The following is a 22,441-nucleotide window of genomic DNA, read 5'->3' on the forward strand; positions in this document are numbered from 1 at the left end:
ACCTTGAAGGTTGTCCAACAAATCCTTTAGTGCCAAACATAATCCTAAGACCAACTTTTCTGATGAAGAAAAAAATAGATAAATGCACTTTGCATCCACCTCAAGTATTCCAGAAGTACATCTACATATTTGAGGTGACATGGTTTTTGTTTGTAAACCAAGCCCAAGAGAAGGTAAAAATGCCAAAGCCAATCCACTTCTATGCTGAAAGGCCTCTATAGAGCAATGTTGGCATGGGTTATGCTCAGAATGTTACACACAGCAGACTGTATAATCCCATGCAGTTCAGTCAGAAGGTACAGTAGGAGCCATTGCACTCCTATCCTCTTGTAATTACATTCAGTTTTATACAGCCTTCACAAGCATATATATCCACAGATTATACATGTGCCATTCTATTTTCCTAGAAACACATCAGATAAAAGGTGAATATTTTGACTGAGAATTCTTCACAGACTTACTGAATATATGTTTCGCACTTCATTCCCTTCTATTTAAATCCTACAAATATAAAACCATGGCATAGATTAATAATTTTCGATACCAATGAAAACCTACATCACGGTGAAATGCTACAACTTATGGTTATGAGTTGCTAACTTAAAATGCACACAATAATTCATGAGCACATGTTACACAAAGTCTCTTAACGAAAAAAGGTGACTATCAAAACTAGATAGAGCAATAAGATCAGATAAACTGGAATTAACATAGGAAGGTCCACTTTGATGACATTAAAGGAGAACTTTCTGTAGAAGGATTTTGAATGACATTGGTGGAATCGCGCAACAAATTAACAATGGTTTGATATATATCAATATATCAATTTGCTACCTCCCAATATACATTCAAGCAATATGAATCTTTTTCCATCAGGTTCACTTCCCGTTCATTGTGACAGTTCAAACACAAGTGTCACAGTGACAGTTGAAACTTGCTAGAAAGATTAAACATACCATTGCACTAAAGTCATAATTTTTGCCCATTTCCAGGGAACATTCACTCACCGAAGAAATCACTGCAAGCATCGTACAAAAATCATTTGCATGCAAATATTCAAAACTGGGATAAATAACAAAATCTAATGTCCACACAAGATTAAGACATGAGGCTCTTCTCACCTTCATAAAAAGCTTATGTCTACATTCACAGATGAAATATTATGATTACATTTTCTTTTTTTTTCTGTTGTTTGTTTGCTTTTAGTATCAAATCTCTGTATCTACTGTTACAAAACTAGCTCTTGCATCATGATATAAATAAATCAGAGGCAAAATACTTCATTTTCTTGAGGTTCTGTGTCGCGCTAAATCTTTTTTCGCACAGCTGCATGCATGTAATCTTGGCGGTGCTAGAGATAAAGAGAATGAAACATCACCCTGCCACAAGATACTCCCTTCCTTTGCAGCTTCCCATCTAAAGTCTGTTCTCTCCAACTTCTAGCAGGCTTAATTTCCCTTCCAACCAAAGAGAAGGAAAGGAAAGAACAACTAAAAAGGAAGAAATGGATGAGAGGAAGGAAGAAGAGTGTTGTTTGTTTGTATTTTTCCCCTATCAAGTTACCATTTTACCAATCACGTCTTATCATTGCATGATGTTTGACAAGCAAGTGACTGCAAGTACACAAAAGAAAAATCAACCTAAAAAACAGACAATGGAAGCAGCAGCTGTTGCTAAGATACTGATCTTTTCCCCACATGTTGTTTGTTTGGTTTTTGTCGAGGAAGGCGCACATCAAACTTCCACTTTGCTCTGTGCATCCTGCCACCAGGAAACAAGCACCAAATTGATAAGATCTTTCATCATATAAAGAACAATTTTGGGAAGTGACAGTGTTAACACCTGCATCTTTGAGAATGAAAATGGCAACACAAACTAAACATAACAAATAGCAAAATATTCAATCTATTCTGCATAAACCATACAAAAAAAAAAAACCACACCAACATCTAGAGATGTGAGTTGTCATGCAACAGCACCTGTGTATCCCCCAGTTTGTTGCAAAATCCTCTGCCATACAGTATAGCATGATTTCACTATGATAAACATCTGGACAACATAATGAACAAAATCCTTCGAGAAATGTGGCTTGTAGAGTGCACACAAGCAGACTCCCAAAAATCAACATTTTTTTTTTGTGTGTGTATAAAGATGGAACAAGTAAAAGCGATATCACCTAAACTTATGATACACCTCCATACCAAATTTGAAGAAAATCCTCTGGGAAATGTGGCTAGTATCAAGCACACAAGGTCTTATCAACCTAGAGATGCTATCTGCCAAATTTGGTGAAAATACATCATGGGGTTTTCAAGAAGAAGCTGATTATGTAAAAAATTTTATCCATGACAGATGGTGCACGACACATATTGGACGATGAATGATTGCAATAGCTCAGGTGAGCTATAAACAACCCAACACTGATAACTGAACTAAAAACATTTTTAAAAAAAAACCCATCCTCATAAGAGACACATTCCAACTGAACCTTGAGAATATAAATTATACTGCTACTTGTGAATAGTTATTAAAGAACTTTTAACAAAGTTTGACATGGATATATTTTGCACCATAGCAGTTTGATTCAAAGAAACAAAACCACATAAAACTGATTGAACACATGCAAAAACACCAATCATAAAGAAAAAAACACAACTAATATCTATACAGGATCAATCCGTTGCCGACTCAATATGGGTCCCGAATAATGATTCAGCCACGACTGTTTGCACGGCAGTACAGGGTTCCGCAGTCTCACTTGTGGGGTTTGAAGGTTACAGTAAAACTAACTGATAGCACTCTCCCCAAATGATGGCATGGCAGAGAAGCAGGATGCTTTGCTTGAGTGGAGTAAATGCCTTCTACGAGCCATTTGGGGGACACGCTGAAAGCTTTCACACAGGGAGAGCAAAGTTAGATCCAACCATTTTAAACTTCATACAAAACAGAGGAAGAGAGGATAACTCAAAAATCTGAAAACCAAAAAGCGTCTTTTGAGATGAGTGGAGAGACGCTTTCAAACACATTTTGTCTAGAACCACTATCTAGGCTTCAGACATTCTGAAGAGTCAATCCGCAAGCTGCGTGTTTATGCTTCCTTTAACAATGCTCACATAAAACAACAACAAAAAGAAAACCTTGTGGCATAAAAAAAAATTTCACTCTCTCTCTCAACCGTTGTGAGTCAATGGCAGGGCAGGGCAGAGCTGAGCAGCATCACCAAAAAAAGTACACACTCACTGAATAAGTGACAGCGAGGCCGTTGCACCGCGGAGGTTGAAACGGAGCTTGCTCCCGGTCTGCCACCGTCATCATAACTCCTGGGCGAGGCGGCGATAGCGCTGCAGCCACTCCTCCACCATCTGACCGATGAGGACCGGCCGCTGCCGCTGGTGAACCTGCTGGGCCACAAAGGTGCCTCCTGCCGTGTAGCAACAGTCTAGCCACTCGTTCAGCAGCCGCTCCTCGGTACCAACCTGATGATTGATAGCCGGGGATGGGACATGAGGAGGGACGGATACCAAAGGGGAAGAGGAGAAAACAGACATAATTGTATTGAATGTGTGGCAAAGGCAACATTTTGAGACTAAGAACATGTGCAAGGGAACACAAAATGGAAAGTATGTGAATGGAAACATGTGAGTGTTGAAAGAGAAATACAGAGTTGGAGAGTGTATAAAGACAAAGGGAAAATGAGAGACAGAGAGAGAGAGATATTATAAGGACAGTGACAACGGCTACCATTCATTGTAGTCATGTAAATATAAGATAAGAAGAAGTACATGCTGCCTTCCCTCCTGGAACCAACAGAGTGTAAATACAGCTTGACTTTTATAGTGGTCCTTCATAGCACTCTCTGGACCATCCAACAGAGTAATCTCCAGATTGAAAGCAAAGTGAAAACTATCTGATTAAATCTGAGACACAACCATTACAGTTAACGTTTAAAGAGAAATGAGAGGTGATTGTAAAATGGAAGAAACATGGACCAGGCATGGGAAAATTTACAGCATACCAACATCTCAACTCTGGCAAATGATGTATACTTTCTTTAAAAAAAAAAGGAGAAAAAATATGTCTGTTACTATGAGATCTAAATTGTCACTATATGACTTCAATTTGACTAGGGTTTCCACTTTAACAAGATCAGCTTCAATGGTAACTTGTGGCATGACATTATTGCACAAGCAAGTGTCACTTAGCTATCAGAAACATCTCCCTTGTCAGAACTCAATGCCCAATATAAACTCAAATTGATATTAGCAAGACTTCCATGTCCAAAGGGCCCTGTAGGGTGTGGCAGGCATCCATTCACACAATACAACACAGTTGACAACTTTGCAAACATCACTACAGTATTCGGAGGGCTGAAAAGGTGTATTTTTTGTGGAAAAACAGTATTTCCCATGAAACTTGCAAGATTTCTGGCAAAAAAAAAGAAAAGAAAAAAGAAAAGAACAGTTAGCATCTCTGACACAGTCATGTCAGAAATGTCACACAACATACAGCCACTTCCTCACCTCCAGTGGAGTGATAAAGTGGACAGGCAGCAGTTTGCCCTCGCTGTCTGTGAGGGGCAAGTAGACCGTCTGTGTGTTGTCCCCGCCATCCAGGTTGGCACCTGCACCACGGTTGTCCTCCGTCTCTGACTCCTGGGCCACGAGGGCAGAGAAGTGACCGCGGGTGTAGGCCAGGGCGATGGGGGACTTGCAGCAGAATGTCACCTCCCAGAGCAGTGGGAGATACACACCTGGGGGAGGGGTGAAGCAGTAAGTGGGGATAAAGGTAGACATCACTTGAGGATATTATATATCTACATCATTTGTTGCAAATCACAACATTACAACAGGACAGGAAGATGTTCCCTTTTCATTCAAAACACAAGATTCTTTGAGAAGTCATAATATCAGTTTTATCATTGTTTTACCTTGTTTGTCCTAACAAGTGGGTGCTCTTTTTCTTTTTTTTTCCCTTTGGTTGGAACTGATCGAAGTGAAAGCATTATAAGTGAATTGAATGAATTGGGGAATGTGGTTACTTTGTGCTGTTATAACTTTACTCCAAATTTTTATTCATTCTCTATGATCATCTTACTATAGTTTAAGGGTCAATAGGTCCTTTCAACTTTATTGAAGAGAGGAAGGAATAAGTATTAAATACGCACGGATGTATCAGCAGAACTAACATACATGTAAATGTAAAGTTATATCAAGAAATCCCATACCACCCTATATCTGTACAGGATATGCCATGAAAACAGCGATATAATGTGGAAGCATCATAAAGTTACCTTTCACATTAGGCCCAAAATTTCAACTGCAGATACAGTATGTACAAATGCAAAATAAAAAGAAACAAAAAGGTAGAGCCATATGTGACAGGGTGAATGGCATGGAAAACAAAACAAAACCAAAAATGGTGGACACATAAGTGTACCTTGAAAGCGTGCATAGCCCAGGTTCTCGCCACGGAAGCTCTTGATGAACTTGACGCCGTAGACAATGATGGGCCGGCGCAGAATGTGGGCCAGGGCAAAGATGTGGGTCTGCTCCAGGGCCGCCCCGGGCTGGCCGGCCAGGCTCAGCATGAGTGACCAGTCGTTCAGCCACTGGTCATCGTCCAGGCTGAAGTGCATGCTCTCCATGTGCATGGACTCGTAGGCCTTCCAGCGACTGTAGAACCTGCTTGCAGGCAAAGGGAGAGAACACATATATGGGGGCGGGGAGGAGGAGGAGAGGGAGAATGCTCCGTGAAGTTTATTGTTGGAGACCAACACAAAAAGGCTAAGTATGCATCATACAGGCAAAGTAACAGTCTTGCAGATTAAAAGACATAATTCAATGTTGTCATGGCTCCATTTATGACTTGCTAAACTTCGTTGACTGGGCTGCAAAATTGTGTTCACTCTGATGAAGAAACACTCAAACATACAAAAGTTGTGAAAATTGCACAAACAAGATATCAATGATAAAAATCACAGTGTTAGTGATCTGTTTGAAATATGGCTTGAACATAGTATTCCAATGCTACTGTGTGTGCCAAAAAATCAAGTATAGTTTTGAAACTAGAAATATCACTTAAGGTGATTAATACCCCCGCCCCGTGACGACAGTCTTACCCAAGGAATGATCTTTCCTTGATCTTCTGCCATTTAAATGCCGTTACCATGGCAACGCAGCTTCCGACACATCCTAAAAATATGTCTTGCACATCTTCCCACCAAGACTATTGTGTGTGCCACATTTCATAAGCTTTTGTCAAAAACTGAGGAAGTAGTTCAATCCACAAGACCTTTCCTTGATCTTCCACCATTAATATGCCGTTACCATGGCAACGCAGCTTCCGACACGTCCAAAAAATATGTCTTGCACATCTTCCCACCAAGACCAATGTGTGTGCCACATTTCATGAGCTTCAGTTGAATACAGAGGAAGTAGTTCAATCCGCAAGATCTTTCCTTGATCTTATGCCATTTATATGCCGTTACCATGGCAACGCAGCTTCCGACATGTCCGAAAAATATGTCTTCCACATCTTCCCACCAAGATCAAGGTGTGTGCCACATTTCATAAGCTTTGGTTAAAAAACTGAGGAAGTAGTTAAATCCGCAAGATCTTTCCTTGATCTTCTGCCATTAATATGCCGTTACCATGGCAACGTACTTTCGGGTACTGTCAAAAAATGCGTCTTGCACATCTACAACCAAAGGCACACATCTGTACCAAGTTTCATGGAAATTGGGCAAAAACTGAGGAAGTAGTTTGCAACACAAAATTTTCCATCATTTTGGCTCATAATATGTGAGCTGTTACCATGGCAACATACTTTTTGTCACTGTCAAGAAATGTGTCATGCTGACCTATATCCTAAGACAAACATTCAATATGAATTCCATGAGAATTGGAAGAACACTGATGAAGCAGTTTTGCCATGAAGCATTTTGCCCTATATTTTACCAATAACATGCCGTTACCATGGAAACGCACTTTTTGCCACTGCGGAAATATGTGTCTTGCACATTAACATATTCAGACGAACATCTGTACCATAAAAATTGATCAAAAACTGTGGGAGGAGTTCGCGACGCAAGATTTGTACCCATTTTTGCCCATAATATGCCGTTACCATGGCAACGTACTTTTGGGTACTGTCAAAAAATACGTCTTGCACATCTACAACCCAAGGCACACATCTGTGCCAAGTTTTATGGGAATCGGTTGAAAACTGAGGAAGTAGTTCGCGACGCAAGATTTGCAACGGACCGACCGCCCGACCGCCTGACCGCCCGACCGACCGCCCGACCGTCCGCTGATTCCTATATACCCACTTCAAACTTCGTTTGGCGGGGGTATAATCAAGCAATTTGCAACTGGACATAAATAAAATATGTAATAAAACTATGGAAATAAGTGGTGGAAGTTTCAAATGTTAATGGATACAGTTGCAGCAGTCACAACCGGGTTTGAAAATTAGATGAAGCAAACAACATAACCCCTTTATAACTTTCCCATTGGTTCATTTAAAAAAATGAATAAAGATATAATCGATAAACACGTAAATCATATTTGAGGTTCATTAATGTAGCAACTTCAATGCTATGCCCCTCAAAAGTTGTCATTCTGAAAGTAAAGCAAGTACCGAAGTACATCACACAGCCACCCACTCCAGCTGCCTGTTGGCAAGACTTTGAATTGACATGCACCACAGAAGCCCTGTTTCTAAAATGACTATCACAAATAATACTTCATCAAGGCTTAAACCTCATGTGAACCAAGGAGAAATCAAATACTGTAAAAGTGGAAATTTTCGTGGTGTTCAAATTTTCGCGCATTTCGCGCAACTAGAAACCAGCGCGAAAATAAAAGCACGCAAATATTTTTGCTTGCCATATGTGCCTGTGCGTGATGTCTTGATTCCGCGGAATTAAAAACACGCGAAACTCTTCCGACCCGGCCAAGCGCGAAAAATTAGTCACGCGAAAATATCCACTTTTACAGTAAGACTTTATTGCATTCAGTTAGAATTTATTCAAAACCACTTTTAAATCAATGTGAGGATTTTGATAATGACAGCGGGAAAGAATATAAAGTGAAGTGCTATCCATATACTTGGCTCAAATCGATGCTTGTCTCCCTCCCACCCCCCCCCCACATCTCCTTCCACACATCCCTTATTCTCCACCCCCAAGCCCTTCCCAGAATCTGTTTATAAATTCTAACTCATCTCACCTGTGAGCCCCTTCATTGAGACTATCGCCCAGTGCCCTCCGGAGCACCGCGTCGGTGTCAAACACACCCCAGGTGGCTTGAAGCACCGAGTCAAGCAGGCAGTCACCGGCCGTACGGTTCCAGAGGGCGTAGAGGCGGCTCCCCATAGAATCCGTCACTTCCAGGCTCCAGTTAATGATGGGCGACTCCTGCTCCAGCTCTGAGAACAGAGATGCAGTGGGCGATGAAGAAACATGTGACTTCAAACCACAGAAAGTAGCTCTCATTTGTTAGCACATGACGAACAGAACTTTGCTCTCCCTCACTTCAAATGACTGTAATATCTTCTGTTGCAGAAGAGAGACGTGTAGTTCATGACCATTTCACTAAAAACATAGGTCTGTTAGAAAGTGATAGTAAGCAAATCTAGCTTAGCTTACGCTTGCCAAAACTCCAGAAGTTTTTTGTAAAGGGTCAAATTACTCTTCTACTATCCATAACATTTTGGTCAATGGTGATATTGTTGGAGCGATGGCATTTCTTTAAGTGAAACACACCATACATTGTACCAACTTCAATACAAGAACAGAAGAGCAAGGAAAAAGACTATTTATCTATCAACATGATGAATAGTCTCTGTCATAAAACCACATCAGTTTGACTTTGCAACAGGTACTGCACAAAGAGTTTTGTAAAGTAAGAGACATTGTCACAATGTGGTGGATTTGAATGGTTTCTCTATGGCATCTTGTAGAGTTTGATAGTGCACAAAACGATCAATATGGGTAAATCACCCAACCTCTTCCCCAACACTACAATGTAGGTTACATTACCGTCTCATCCATACCTTTTTGAGCATCTTGATCAAGAAGTTCATCCAACAGTTGATTACGCACCGAATGAGGGAGGTAGTTAATTTCTAGACAGACAGACATTAAAAACACCCCAACGGAAGAATTTCATGAATTTGAAGAAACAATGAAATTTAGTAACTCCATAAAGCAAAGCACACATACAAGTACGTACCATTTTCTAATAAGTCACTTTATCGTAATTCCTTCATCAACATTTGAATACCAGCTAAGATTGAAATCATGACCAAAGAATTTTTCAAAAAAATTTTGAGGGAAAAGAAAAAATTATGTCTCATTCATGTAATTTTCACATCATTTTTTCAAGACTATGCAGTTTTCAAAAGCAATGTTTCAAGCATTTTTTCTTTTCTTGACTACCAGAATATCAATTTTTTACATGAAATTAAACACTTGCAAGGTGCAAATGACTGCCCTTCATCTCATACAATTTTGTATAATGCCCAAAACAACAAAATTAAAATGTTCATAATTTCAGTGGAATAAGACATGTATACAAAAAGTTGTTTACAAAAGGGTACATCAGCCCCCCTCCCCCCCCCCCCCCCCCCCCCCCCCCCCCCCCCGGCCGAAATTTACTATGGGAGCAGGAAACATTTGAAAGGTATGTATTATGAATACTACTGCATGGTAAAGAGATGTAGCTTATGTGACAAATTTGCACAAAATGGGTTACACTACATTGTTCTTACATTTCCCTACTGCAGCTGATAAAAAGTATATTCACAAAAACCGACATTTCACTTACATATGTCATGGATTTGGACTTGTAAGGGACATATTTACATATTTTAGTTATGATACCAAGAAAATATCACTGTGTTTACGAATGAGTTGAAGATTTTATAAAATACTCAATTGAATTTTTCTACAGATACGTTGAGTTCTCACCTCCTGGTAGTATAAATGTTATAATATCTGTAACAAAATAGCATGGGAAATCCCCCTTCCTCTGCGTATTGACTTTGCAACATCTTTTCGAATGTCTGAGGCAAGTTCTGGGCACACATTAGACGGCGGCCGTTTGACAGTGTGAGTGGCAATGTCTCTTGACAGCAGCACGGCTAGAAGGTCTTCCCTTCTGAAGCGAACAGCCAGGTGGACAAGGGTCAGTCCAACATCAAAGACACCAGAGCGATTGAGGAGGAGCACCTCATCAGCTGTAAGCTGGCGCGTTGGGTTCCCGCCCGACGCCAGGTACGTCTCGACAGCCTGGTGGTCGTCGTCCACCACGCCATTGCAGGCATTGAGGAAGAACCAGTCAGACTTGCGGAGCCGGCGTCGGATCAGCTTTATGCGCTTCTCCTGATCGACGTTGATGGTACCATGGCCAAGAGTAGAGGTGGCTCCGATGGCAGGCACTTTGACTGACGAGAGCGTTGGGCCTGGGCTGCGTGGGGGAGAGCTGGTGGGTGAGGTACGGCTTGAGGCGCCAGAGTTCCGAAGGTTCTCCTCAATCAGAGTGCTGCCTGCTCCGATGCTCGTGTCTGGGCTTGGCTTCTGCCGTCCACACCCACAGAGAATGCAGTGCTTGGCCTTGGGCCAATTCTCGTAGGTGCACGAGGCACAAGTCCACTTTTTGGTACTGTTGCATATACTGCGATTGCGGTCATTGTTGACAGTCTGTTGGCCCACTGTGGGGCGGACTAGTTTGGAGCGCGGCTGGCTTCGGCCTTTGCTGTTATCTCCAGCGGGTGGACCGGTCCCCTTTGGGGTGTGGCACAGTGCACATTTGGCAGCTTGGGGCCAGTTTAGGTAGGTGCATGCTTTACAAGGCCACTTGGGGGCGCTGCTCTCCACTTCTGGCAGGATGAGGCGTTGGGGGGCTGTGAGTCCTGTCCTCTTCCACAAGAGATGTGGAGGAGCTATCTTGGGTTGGCGAAGTTATCAGCTGCACTGGCTTCGGAGCGTGGCAGAGGGTGCATTTGATGGCGTTGGACCAGTTGTGGTAGGTGCAGTACTCACAAGCCCATTTCGAAGAGCTCTCCGTCATTATGCACCCGTTGTCAACTGTCTCCAAAAGTCAGGAATTTCCTGCAATTCATGGAGAAACAACATCAAACAAGAAGTAGGGTTTAGCCCTTTTTTTTTTCAAAACCACCATTAAATGCAATGGAATAAAAACGTGCACAGTTAACCGAGTTATGTCAGTGAGAAATGGGGAATTCCCTGGCTGCCATCCTGTGACTTAAATGTCATTTACTATATATAACATGCATATTGCTCAATACCCTTTGGGTGTATTTCCTTTTGAGACAAAGCTCAGTACAAAGGTACACACAAACACACACAAACACAACAAGGCAATGTACCTAGATCTCCATGAAGCAAAAAGTGAAAATGATGAAAACCCTTATTTGTTATACAGTGTAGGCATAGGAAAGCAGTGTGCTTTTTCTACATTTGTACACACACACACACACACACACACAAAGGATTTCACAAACAAAACTAAAAAGCAATATTCCATGTAGCATTGTTTGGAGACTTCAGAATTGTTAAATAAAACACAGTGATTTTCATCTGCTTCCAGCACTTTGGATTTGGAGTATTTTACCTTGTTGGGTTACAGAGAAATCATATCTTGGCATACAGCACATCCCTGCAGTATCAAACACTGTTGGCCAGTAAAATTTATCCCATCTCTGTCACAGTCTACATTTTTTTTCAAGTGATAAAAGCAGACAATACCAAATTAACTGCAATTTCTGTAATAACATAGAATAAAAATGAAGTTTATCATGGCTATTATTACAAGTATATTCACATCAATTCCCTCCTCTATCCGTGCAACAAATTTATCCTGCGGAATGCACAATATTATTGATACTCTTTTGTAAGTGCTATTGATGGCTACATGAGTTGCAGGGAATGCATTTTTTGATCATTGCCTTCCCACTTTAAAGCTATAATTATCAACTTCAAGTAAATTGTCTCCCTTCATTAAAAAAAAAAGAAAATTGTCGCTGGGTTGACAAGACCTTTTCTGAAATTTTGGTGATTTTTTTTTTTTTTTTTTTTTTTTTTTGGGGGGGGGGGGGGGATTAATGGCAACGTAATCAGTTAAGTGATGTCCTGTCCAAATCCTAGCAGTCTTATCCCCAAAATGAAGCCACCGTGGCATGTCAAAGGAGAGGTTATCCCATTGGATATACGAGTAGTGCTTTGGCTGCCATGTTTTTTTTGCTCTCCTGGACATTTGACATTTTGTAGATACGAGGTCTTGTCGCCCCAGCGACGAATAATGAATAACTGGCCACAGAGTACCTCGGTTACAACATGCTTCACAAAAACAGAAAAACTTTGAATAATTTCAAAACATTCATAGCCTTCTAAAACCTAGACAAGATGATTATGAAACTCTGGGGCATTTGTAGTGGTTTCTTTATCTGTTTGGTTGTTGTTGTTCTTTTGGGGTTTTGCAAAAGGAATATTTTGCAGTTTTCTGAGCTTTAGTGTTTGTGACATTATGATATCTGTGACATGATATTATGGTGATGGGGCACATATTTCATGTCTATTTCTACACAATTATTGACAAGCAACTGTCAAATAAACACTTCCAAACCACTTTCTGTTGTGAAAGAAAATAAAAGAAAGAATCTGTTGGGAGTCTGTTTAGACTGTAATCAGCACAAAAAAAAAAAAAAAAAGTTTGTTGGGTAAACACCAAATTTTGTTGCAGTTAAGCCTCGTTCCCACTAAAGGGGCAGCCTATAATCAGGTGAGCACTGTACCTCAATATGCATCCAGTCTAACGTGTGGTTGAAAGTTGTGTGTTTTACGTCATTGTTACTATGCCTACAGTAGAATGTGCATATGTACATGTACATCATAGGACACCAGGCCAGTAATACAAATGTACACCATGTACATATTATAGATCATGGTTTATTGTATTAGGTTTATTTCTTTATCACTATCATTAGAGGTAATATGTACCATTACCATTACTCATTATCTTCATTGTTATCATACCATCTCATCATTTTTTCTTAAAAGTCATGAAACCATAATGGGGCCATATAAATCATTGATACTATGCTAGTAATACCAAATGAACACAAACTTTCAACATCAAACCACTCCAAAGAAAAGAGGCATTATGGTGACCAGTCCAGTCCATAGCCATGCCATTGCATTATTCGGTTTAATGGTCATGGAACAATGCAACATGATACCCATTTTGATAGAATTTGAAGCACCTTCAAACCGTTGCGAAAATCCTATCAAAATTTGATCTCTTGTCTGTCTACACCACTCAGGCCCCCAGCCAAAGCAGGCCCTGATTGGTTCTGTTTTCACGGTACCAGGTAACTGACCTCCCCTCCAATAAATGGTGCGCATTTTACAATACCTCCAAGACTGCTAAAACAGTTTAACCCCAAATGTGATTGAACACGAAAATGTGCAAGTTGTGCAGCGTTTATGTGCACTGTTTGGAGGTTTGCATGGTGAAGTAAATGAGGAAGAGAGGTTTACGGTAACACCATGTGTATATAGTCCTTGCAGGGACTGTTGCTTAGCAGAAGAAGAGCCTAGACAGGGGAAAGTTGGGGAGGGAAGCAACATAGGGAGAGTGTAAGGAAGGCAAACAATGACAACGTGCGACCCAAAATATCGAATCAGAGTCATTTTAAGGTCAAAACTGTGTGTGGCCCCTGAACCCCTGGATTGTCCACACCACACTATAATAATACATTACACAGTCTAGTTAGGCAATCATGCACTTTCGGGCTATATATTATCGGTTCCTCTATCCCCGTATGCATGGTTTTATGCCAAGGTGATATCCCATGAACCATCACGCACTGAACAGCTGGTGAGCTGCTCTTGCTGTATGGAATGCCACTTGACAGGGTCGCTAAAGCCCGCCTCACACTGCGATTTTATAGCGATAGCTTGCGATCATGCATCATTTTAACAAAACGTTAAACACTGAGTGATATCCTGTGCAGGTAAACCGGGCCATTGCTCTCTATTGCAGGGTTATCTAGCTTTACATGCCATAGTATTTGTATGATTTTAAGCTCGCCTAACACTGCAATGTCTTGCAAAACAATATTGCACCGCAGAAGATTACCAGACGGCGGAAAGTGTTGGGAAGTCTGCAATACAACAGCCTCTGAATTTTGAACATCCTTGCTAGCCACAACAATCGCACTAATATGTTTATGCCTCCTTCATTCATCTGCCGCTGCTACAATTTATGGACATCACCTGCACAGATCAGGCAGGCATGCATATGTACAACTGTGCATACATGTGGTGGCTGCCTGTAAATTCATTGGTAACTGTGTAGCTGGTATTAACAGACAGATAGGGATAAGATTTTTAAGGATTTTTTTTCTTTCATGTTTTCACAGAATTATCTCACTGGGGACAGTTTTGGACATGTATGCCCTCTGTAATAGCTCAATTAGTGATCCACCGCTCCTTGAGATATATCCATTCATTTAAAATCATACGAAGGCCAAGGGTTTACCAGTTAATAGTAATAGAGTTTCTAGCACTCTTGAGTTGTACTGAGTGCCATGCACAGCACCCTGTCGCTGCTCACGCGGCACATGAAAGGGCATTTAGAGCAAACGCCACGGCGCACCATAAGTGCTTTTATTATACACACGCATTGACATACACACACATGACACTGTACATGTATATCCCAACACGAAATCCCACACACATGCACACAGTACCAGAACACATGTACATGCTATCGAACCCAGGGCATGGTGCCTGATTATGCCAATTGGGCAATAGATGAGATTGTAAACTTAAACTAGACATATCGCTACGGCTACTGATATGCCTCCGCCATAATGCATGGTTCTCCTAATAGGTCTATAGTACAATGTCTTGACAATGTGTGATGACAGTTTCACACAATTGGCAAAATATTAAAAGGACAGGTTTGACACAAATGTGCTGAATGTTCACTTTCCTAGAACTAGGTTCAATTGGATGAATGATTAAAATGTCAGAGTGCAGGTATTTGGGGAACTGATGATTTTTACTTGACTTTTGACCCTTTTATAAGTTTATGCATTGAGTAATTTTCAAGGTATTGAGGAAAAGTATAATTTCAGTATCAAATGGGAAAATAGCATTATCTAAACCTGGCCTTTGACCTTTGACCTCACAGTTCCAAAGAGAATCACTGTTAGGTTGAACATGCATAAATATGTAAGTTTCATGATGATACCTGGAGTTACTTTCGAGATATGGAGGAAAAAGTGCAATTTAGCACTTTCACTTGACCTTTGACCTTTTGACCTTTGACCTTTTGGCAAGAAACTTCCCCAAAAATATATATTGGGTAATACATGCCATACATCAAGTTTAAAAAAAAAAAACCTTCAGGCATATTGCATTCTAAGGAAAGTAGTGATATTTTGAGGAGTTGACCTTGACCTTTGACCCCCTGACCTTTGACCCACGACCCCAACTTCCCTAGATAATCACTGCCCATCAGTACAAGCATATATACTAAGTTCCATGAAGATACCTTAAACCATTTGTGAGATATGGAGAAAAACATGAAATTTCAATTTTTTTTTCACAAAATAACCTGTGACCTTTGACCTTTGACCCTGTGACCCTAAAATCCACACAAAGTATTATCCCCCAAGGATATACCCTCATACCAAGTTTGATGTAAAACCACCACACGGTTCTTGAGATATCGACAAAAACAAAACGGGACGGACGGACGTACGGACGGACGTACGGACGGACGTACGGACGGACGTACGGACGTACGGACGGACGGACGGACGGACGGACGACCCGAAAACATAATGCCTCCGGCCACTTCGTTGCGGAGGCATAAAAAAAACCAGCATTAAGTCCAGGGACCAAGGTTCGACTTCCCCTGCCAACTGTAAAGGTAAAGCCAAAGGTAAAAGTAAAATTTGACAACACGCAAGTGCTAGGTTTCTAAAGGTACGAGTCTACTTCCTACTAATCTAGCTAGCTACTGTTTGTAGGGTACATGTAATTTAGTCAGCGGACAAATTTTGGATGGCGTTAAAGGCGCTTCATGGTCGAATAATGGGCAGCTTGCTTTACTCAAATTTGCATGCACTGCTAGTGCTATCATAAGTGCTAAATTAACGTTAAATCATGTAGAAATAGGGGGCATACTGATCTAATAATGATAGGGCCCTATATTTCTAACAGTTAGTTATACAAAAACTTATATGCATGATCAGAAGATGATTGCCCTACATTGATATTACAAGTCATTATGAAGTAAATTCAGATCTATAAATAACGATAGACTTTCCCCACTTTTACCATCAAGATCCCTACAATGTACTACTAGGGTGTCTGAGTATACCACCAGTTTTTGGACACTTAAGTTTTTCTGCAATATTTGTTCCACTCAATACAGGATTACACGTATAACAATGTATGTTAAAGGCGCATAGTCCCGGTAGTGTAGAGGGCGCTGTTGATGATACTGCCGATCACCGTTAATATTGATACGAAGATTGCCGAAGTTGAGCTGTCATCAAGAGTAAAGCGCATAGGTGTTGCTAAGTAACGTTGCCTTCGTTGTCTTCTCTGCACATCGCGCAGTCTGTAGTAATGCCAGGGTGCGTGCATATGTGCTGCTTATTATGACATCACAAAAGAAGTTGGCTAAATCTGTCATCCCCCTCAGCCGAATCATGAGCTGAACTGTGATCGGACTTCTTCGGACTCGGGGAAATGGGTCACAGCGTAAGCGCTAGAGGAGTCGATAGCGTAGGTCTCTATAGGAAACTTGTGCCGTGCGCCCCCATACGCATTTGACTAAACCACCAGGACCATGTGCCTTTAAATATACCAAACTACTTTTTCCCAATATTGATTGTGTTAAATACATCATAAAATGTCACAAAATCTCCAATATTATCATCTTGACAATTCCCCAGAATTCGGACAGCCTCTACAAAATTCGGACATGCGCTGTGCACATTCAATGTTTATACACATACAAGGCCGCTGAAAAATGAGCGCGTGCCATACCTTGTTGGTGCAAGGTTGCATCGCGGACGTTGCGGCGCCCGTTTGTGTCCAAATTCTTGTGACTTGGCACTTGCATTCAGCCCCTGTACATTTATTTGCTGCATCGGCACGTACGGAAATTTTGTTTTTCTTTTGTTTTTGAGGATACCATCACCACACTCTGAGCTTGCGATAAGCGATAAATCTTGCAACAGAATGGCGTTGTTTTTCAATTTTTATTGCTTTTTCCGCGACCCTGATTCTAATACAACGCGTCAACGGGACCTAATTCGTGTGAGCTTTGGAAAATTGCGCCGATTCTGCATTTTTGACAGCAAAATTTGGGATTTTAGATGGATTTTTGGATGTGACTCAGGCACTTTCCTGTGGTGAACAAGTGTGCCAGTATGTGAAACAATGGCGGACAGTGATATGCGTGCGATGTGACAGTTGTTAGAATTTGCTGGTAGGTTTAAGTGACAAGTGTCCAGATTCTGGAGGCTGGCCGAAAACTGGGGGTTTTACTATACCATACCAGAGGCGGATCCAGGGAGAACCGCAACCGGCGCACGCCCCCCCCCCCCTTTATTTTTTGTTGAAACAAAAGAAATAAAAAGAAAAAAATGGGGGAGGGGTGCGTGCGCCCCCCCTTTAATTTTGTAAACACGCCCCCTCTTTTATGGAATTCCTGGATCCGCCCCTGCATACCATAGACTCATATGGGCAAACTCTGCCCACAGCGCGCACAAGAGTAGCGCCGAGTTTACCCACTGCACTAGGCCGAGTTTACCCATATACTGTACTTTATGCTTCAATTTCTTACAAGGTAAGGTACAGACTACAGCTTTACTGTACCGGCATAACGTTAGTCGTTAGTAGATGTTCTAGTGACAGTATTCAGGCACTGACGGTTATACTAGACTCTAAACTTGAGCGGTTCAGTGACAAACAAGAGACTTCAGTGGTCTATAATACGTAGGCCTACTACAGTCTACCACTCTCTGTCCAGAGACCACAGCGTTGAAGACGAGACGGTGCATTCCAATTCCTGCAGACAGTAAACCCTGGCCCCTTTACCTGTTACAACACAACACACACAGCCACAATACAATTGAGATTCTACTCCAGGCAGCAGTAACAATAACGTATAATGAACATACTCGCTCTCTCTCGTCATGCTCGTTCCGATCATTTGACGAAGTTGCAGCCTTCACAGACAAAAACACCAGACAAAGAGCTCATATTTAAAGGTATGCCTCACAATTGCAATTGCCTTATAACAAATTTAATAATATCACATAATATACCGACCTGGATATGTGCTTAAATCGCAGAATTTCACCACAAACACTGGCAATCATTCTTCTTCTGTGTTATTCGTCGACGTTGCTGATAAAGATGAGAGTTACATCATGTAGAGAAGGGCACAGAAAAAAAAAAATATTCATAAGAATTCAAAAGATAATAGGATTTATAATTTTTTGAAAACCTTGAAATAGTTATTTTCTATCAATTTTTACTTTAAAAGTATTTATTTTTATTTCATTCTTTCATCTAAAATCAAACACTATGGTCATAATAACATCAACTATGTTTTATGTCTCTGTTTTTTCGACTGTGACCTTCGAGGAAAACGAGTTTACGAATACCACCTATAAACGGAGATCAGAGACGTGAAAGCGAATGTCGCTTTCTGTTCTTTCATTATGTAGGTCCCGTATTGTTTTGTTCATCACGGTTATTGCGATTACGGGAGGAATCGTGGGTTTTTCAAATTAGATTGCCAAATATTTTTTTTTTCAGTGATTGGATTCAAAACAAAATTATATCTGCTGTGATAAAATATATTTGTAAGCACTGTCAGGTCAATTTCTGTCCTTTTAGGGGTGAAATATCTTTTTTTTTGCGGATCGCGAAAACCAATACTTAAAATCTCTTCCGCCTGTCTTGTACAATATTTTACCTCATTTTTTTCTATACGAAATCAGAATAAAGAGAGCATGGCAACCAATATATTTGATTCTAAGCAGAATACATATGACAAACATTTGGGTTTTGCTGATATTAGATATTTTCAAGAAAAATCACTTTCCGAATAGATGAGCAGAATGTGTATAATGGTTTCGAGGTTGTTAAAATTCCTATTGCTTCTGAAGATTAAACACTTCTATTCAAATTGGATAGTGTACTGTTCCCCCAAATGATATTGCAGTCGGCGCCTATAGGTATAAGGTGTGGCAAGATCAAGGTTTGATCAAATCTATCGCGAATATTGAAAGGTAATTCATAACACCAATATTGTTTTCGTGAGTCACACACATCATATCAAATACTTGTAAAACTTCACTGGTTTCATAACTTAGGCCTAACAAAAGGGATTTTACAACTTTTTAATACAACTTCGTTTACGATATATTTATTTCTAGGCTTAAAAAGTATACAGCATGTTTTATCCACATTTTAATTTAAACCTATTTGCTTGAAACAAAACATTAACAAAACAAAGTTCATTATTAAAAGTTGAACAAAGAACATTTCCGTCGCTACCAGACAAAAAAGAAAAATAAGCCAATGTCATCTGCAAAAGCAATCGTATAAAGTAACTCACTTGAAAATGTAAATCATTCACATAATAATAAAGAACAATAAAGGCCCTAAAACAGATCCCGGAGGAACAACAATATTTACGTATTGATAATCAGGACGATATGCCATTACCTGGTCACATAATATTGCACTCTGTTACGTAAATAACTCGAACTCCCCGTGCCTCTATAATTACCTTATACAGTTTTCATCTTTTTGATAAGAATACTATATGATCCATACAGCCAGAGGCTTTAGACCAGTCTGAATGACCAATCAAAACCTTTTTTTTTTTAAATTTTCAAAGCATATTACCGATAGTCCCATCACAGCCATGTAGGAAGAATACCCTTTTCAAAAACCAAATTGCTTCGAATGTAGAATATCTCTTTCAAGTAAAAAATCATCGATATATATCAATCTTTATAGACAAAACCAATAAAAGAGAAATAGGTGTTAAAAGATCCTTATCTCCTCTTTTGTATGTGAATAAGTTAAACTATTTTGAACACTCTGCTATGGAAACACGCCATCTTTTAGTGATGTATTAAACATATTGCACAAAGGATTTAAAACTAAATTATACTCCTTTTTATAACATGTTTATCAACATCATCATGATAACAACACTTTTGCATGTTTTCAAATTTTGTACAGTTTGAAAAATATTATATCCTTGAACAGGCCTCAAAAACATTGGGGTTATCATTTGGGGTATAAGAAAGGTAAAATGTGAAGAAGTGTAAAGACGGAACAGTATTTACAATTTCCGAACATGCATTCCGCCTAAAAACATGGATGGCATATTCAGATGTTGGTCATACAAATATTGCCCATTTGGTTGCAAAATGCGATATGCACTTTCTCCCTATAGCTAACCATATAAGAAAGCCTGTTTATAATTTTCCACGTAAATAACTATAATGACCATTCTTACTAATTGATAACAATAATGATTTCGCCTCTTTTGACGTAACTCATCACCATGAGCTTTGTTTCCATATGCGTTATAATATAGTCTTTCGATACTCTGTTGGATTAGGGTACTTATACAATACATTTTTCTTATTGTACATTCTCCTGAGAGTATTATCAAAGCATTTTTATATCGATATATATCAACGCCTTCGTTATTTTCAACATATGGAAAACATTGATTATACAATTGGGTTACCACTTTCATAAGTTGGTCAAATTGATCATCAACATTGCCATACATTACATCATTATTCCAAAAAATCTCACTTAACTTTTCACAAAATTGTATTATGTTATCATGAAAATTGCGCTTATAAAAATCTTTTCAGAATTTTCACTAATGCCAAGATCATAATAGCAAAATACAACAAGATGATTGCTAACAGCTCCTATAGTATGTAAGCCCTGCCTTTTGAACCATTTCAGTTCTAAATACTATTCAAAAACATTGTCAATCAGTGATCGTGAATGTTCAGTTACTGTGGTAGAAGTTTTAGTATATCATCACAGGGGCGGATCCAGGAATTCCGTAAAGAGGGGCGCCTTTACAAAATTAAGGGGGCTGCGCGCCATCCCCCACATTTTTTCTTTTTATTTATTTTGTTTTAACAAAAAATAAAGGGGGCGCGCCCAGTGCACTCCCCCCTGGATCCGCCAATGTATCATCAATGGATTGAATAAGTACGTATTCAGAAAATCAATATATTTATCAACCAGCGCATCTGGGCATAAAGTGACATTCAGTAAATCAACATTAAGATGACCGAAAAAAAAATATATATCTGCTCATCAGACACTTTACTCAATGAATTTTCCAGATTCTGTAAAAATTCAGCAATAGGATTGAGAATGTGGTGTATAAATGGAGGCAAATAAAACATTTTATATTTTATATGAATTTCTTTAAAACTTGATTCAATTTTGACACTAATTTATACGTCTTACAAAATTTAATTAACAACGTAAAAGCCAGCACCACCACCTCGTTTCCCCTTCTCTCACTACCCACCATAATCCATGGATAGGGATATCCATCTACTGATCACTTCATCATTAGCCACCTTTCGGAAAGAGCAATGACAGAGAATTTATTTCTCTCATGCATGCAGATAAAATCATCGTTTCAAAATTATGAGAACTCTTTTTGAGGCTTCTGCAATCATAATGAACCATGTTGTTATATTCATTTGGCAAAAGATATAATATGCAAGCTTCACTGGCAAATTCATCCTGAAGATTTCTCACATTATCGATATTATCATATTCTGCAAAATCGCGCTCAGAAACATCGATATTCATTGTAAAACTATTGTACCTTCCACATAGAAAGCATCTCTCGATTAATGACATAAATCGATACTATACAAAGATAATAAATAAACACAAAATGGGTTGACACGAATAAAGGAAGAGATACGAGGAAAAAAATGAGCCTGAGAAAAGCATTCATAGTCTTACACCCAGGGAATGCTTTGTCGATAAGCCGCGTTCAAAAGGGAATTGAGTTGAGTAGGGTAAGTATTAAAACAAAGCAAAAAACTCAATTGTCTCTATATTTCAATAAAAAGAATAGAGTAAATTGGGGTGCTGTTCGTTATTCCGAAGGTTCGTTATTCCGAAGGGTCGTTAATCCGAAACACACAAATTCCCTATACCTAGAGGTTCGTTAATCCGAAAGTGAAAAAGGATTCGTTAATCCGAACATTTGTGGCGTCATTCCGGAGGTTCGTTTCATTCATTCAATAGAACATTTATTTCCAGATCAATTCGTGTAACAGCAGTAACAATTCAGTAATGACAAAC

The 22,441-nt window shown here is 39.8% G+C and overlaps 1 protein-coding gene across 1 annotated transcript; it reads right to left on the bottom strand.

Moving 5' to 3' along the window:
- Positions 1-2,133: 2,133 nt before the first annotated feature.
- On the bottom strand, positions 2,134-18,457 carry LOC139708751 (ubiquitin thioesterase Zranb1-like). The gene is given in 9 exon segments (XM_071620685.1): positions 2,134-3,476; positions 4,521-4,750; positions 5,437-5,681; positions 8,229-8,427; positions 9,055-9,126; positions 9,971-10,036; positions 10,039-10,910; positions 10,912-11,113; positions 18,386-18,457. Coding segments are annotated over 8 exon segments (2,010 nt in total). The 5' UTR covers positions 11,073-11,113; positions 18,386-18,457; the 3' UTR covers positions 2,134-3,311.
- Positions 18,458-22,441: the final 3,984 nt, after the last annotated feature.

This window comes from Diadema antillarum, unplaced genomic scaffold (assembly GCF_040938485.1).
Source record: "Diadema antillarum isolate AM-2024a unplaced genomic scaffold, OU_Dant_1.0 seq00001370_RagTag, whole genome shotgun sequence".
Classification (NCBI taxonomy): domain Eukaryota; kingdom Metazoa; phylum Echinodermata; class Echinoidea; order Diadematoida; family Diadematidae; genus Diadema; species Diadema antillarum.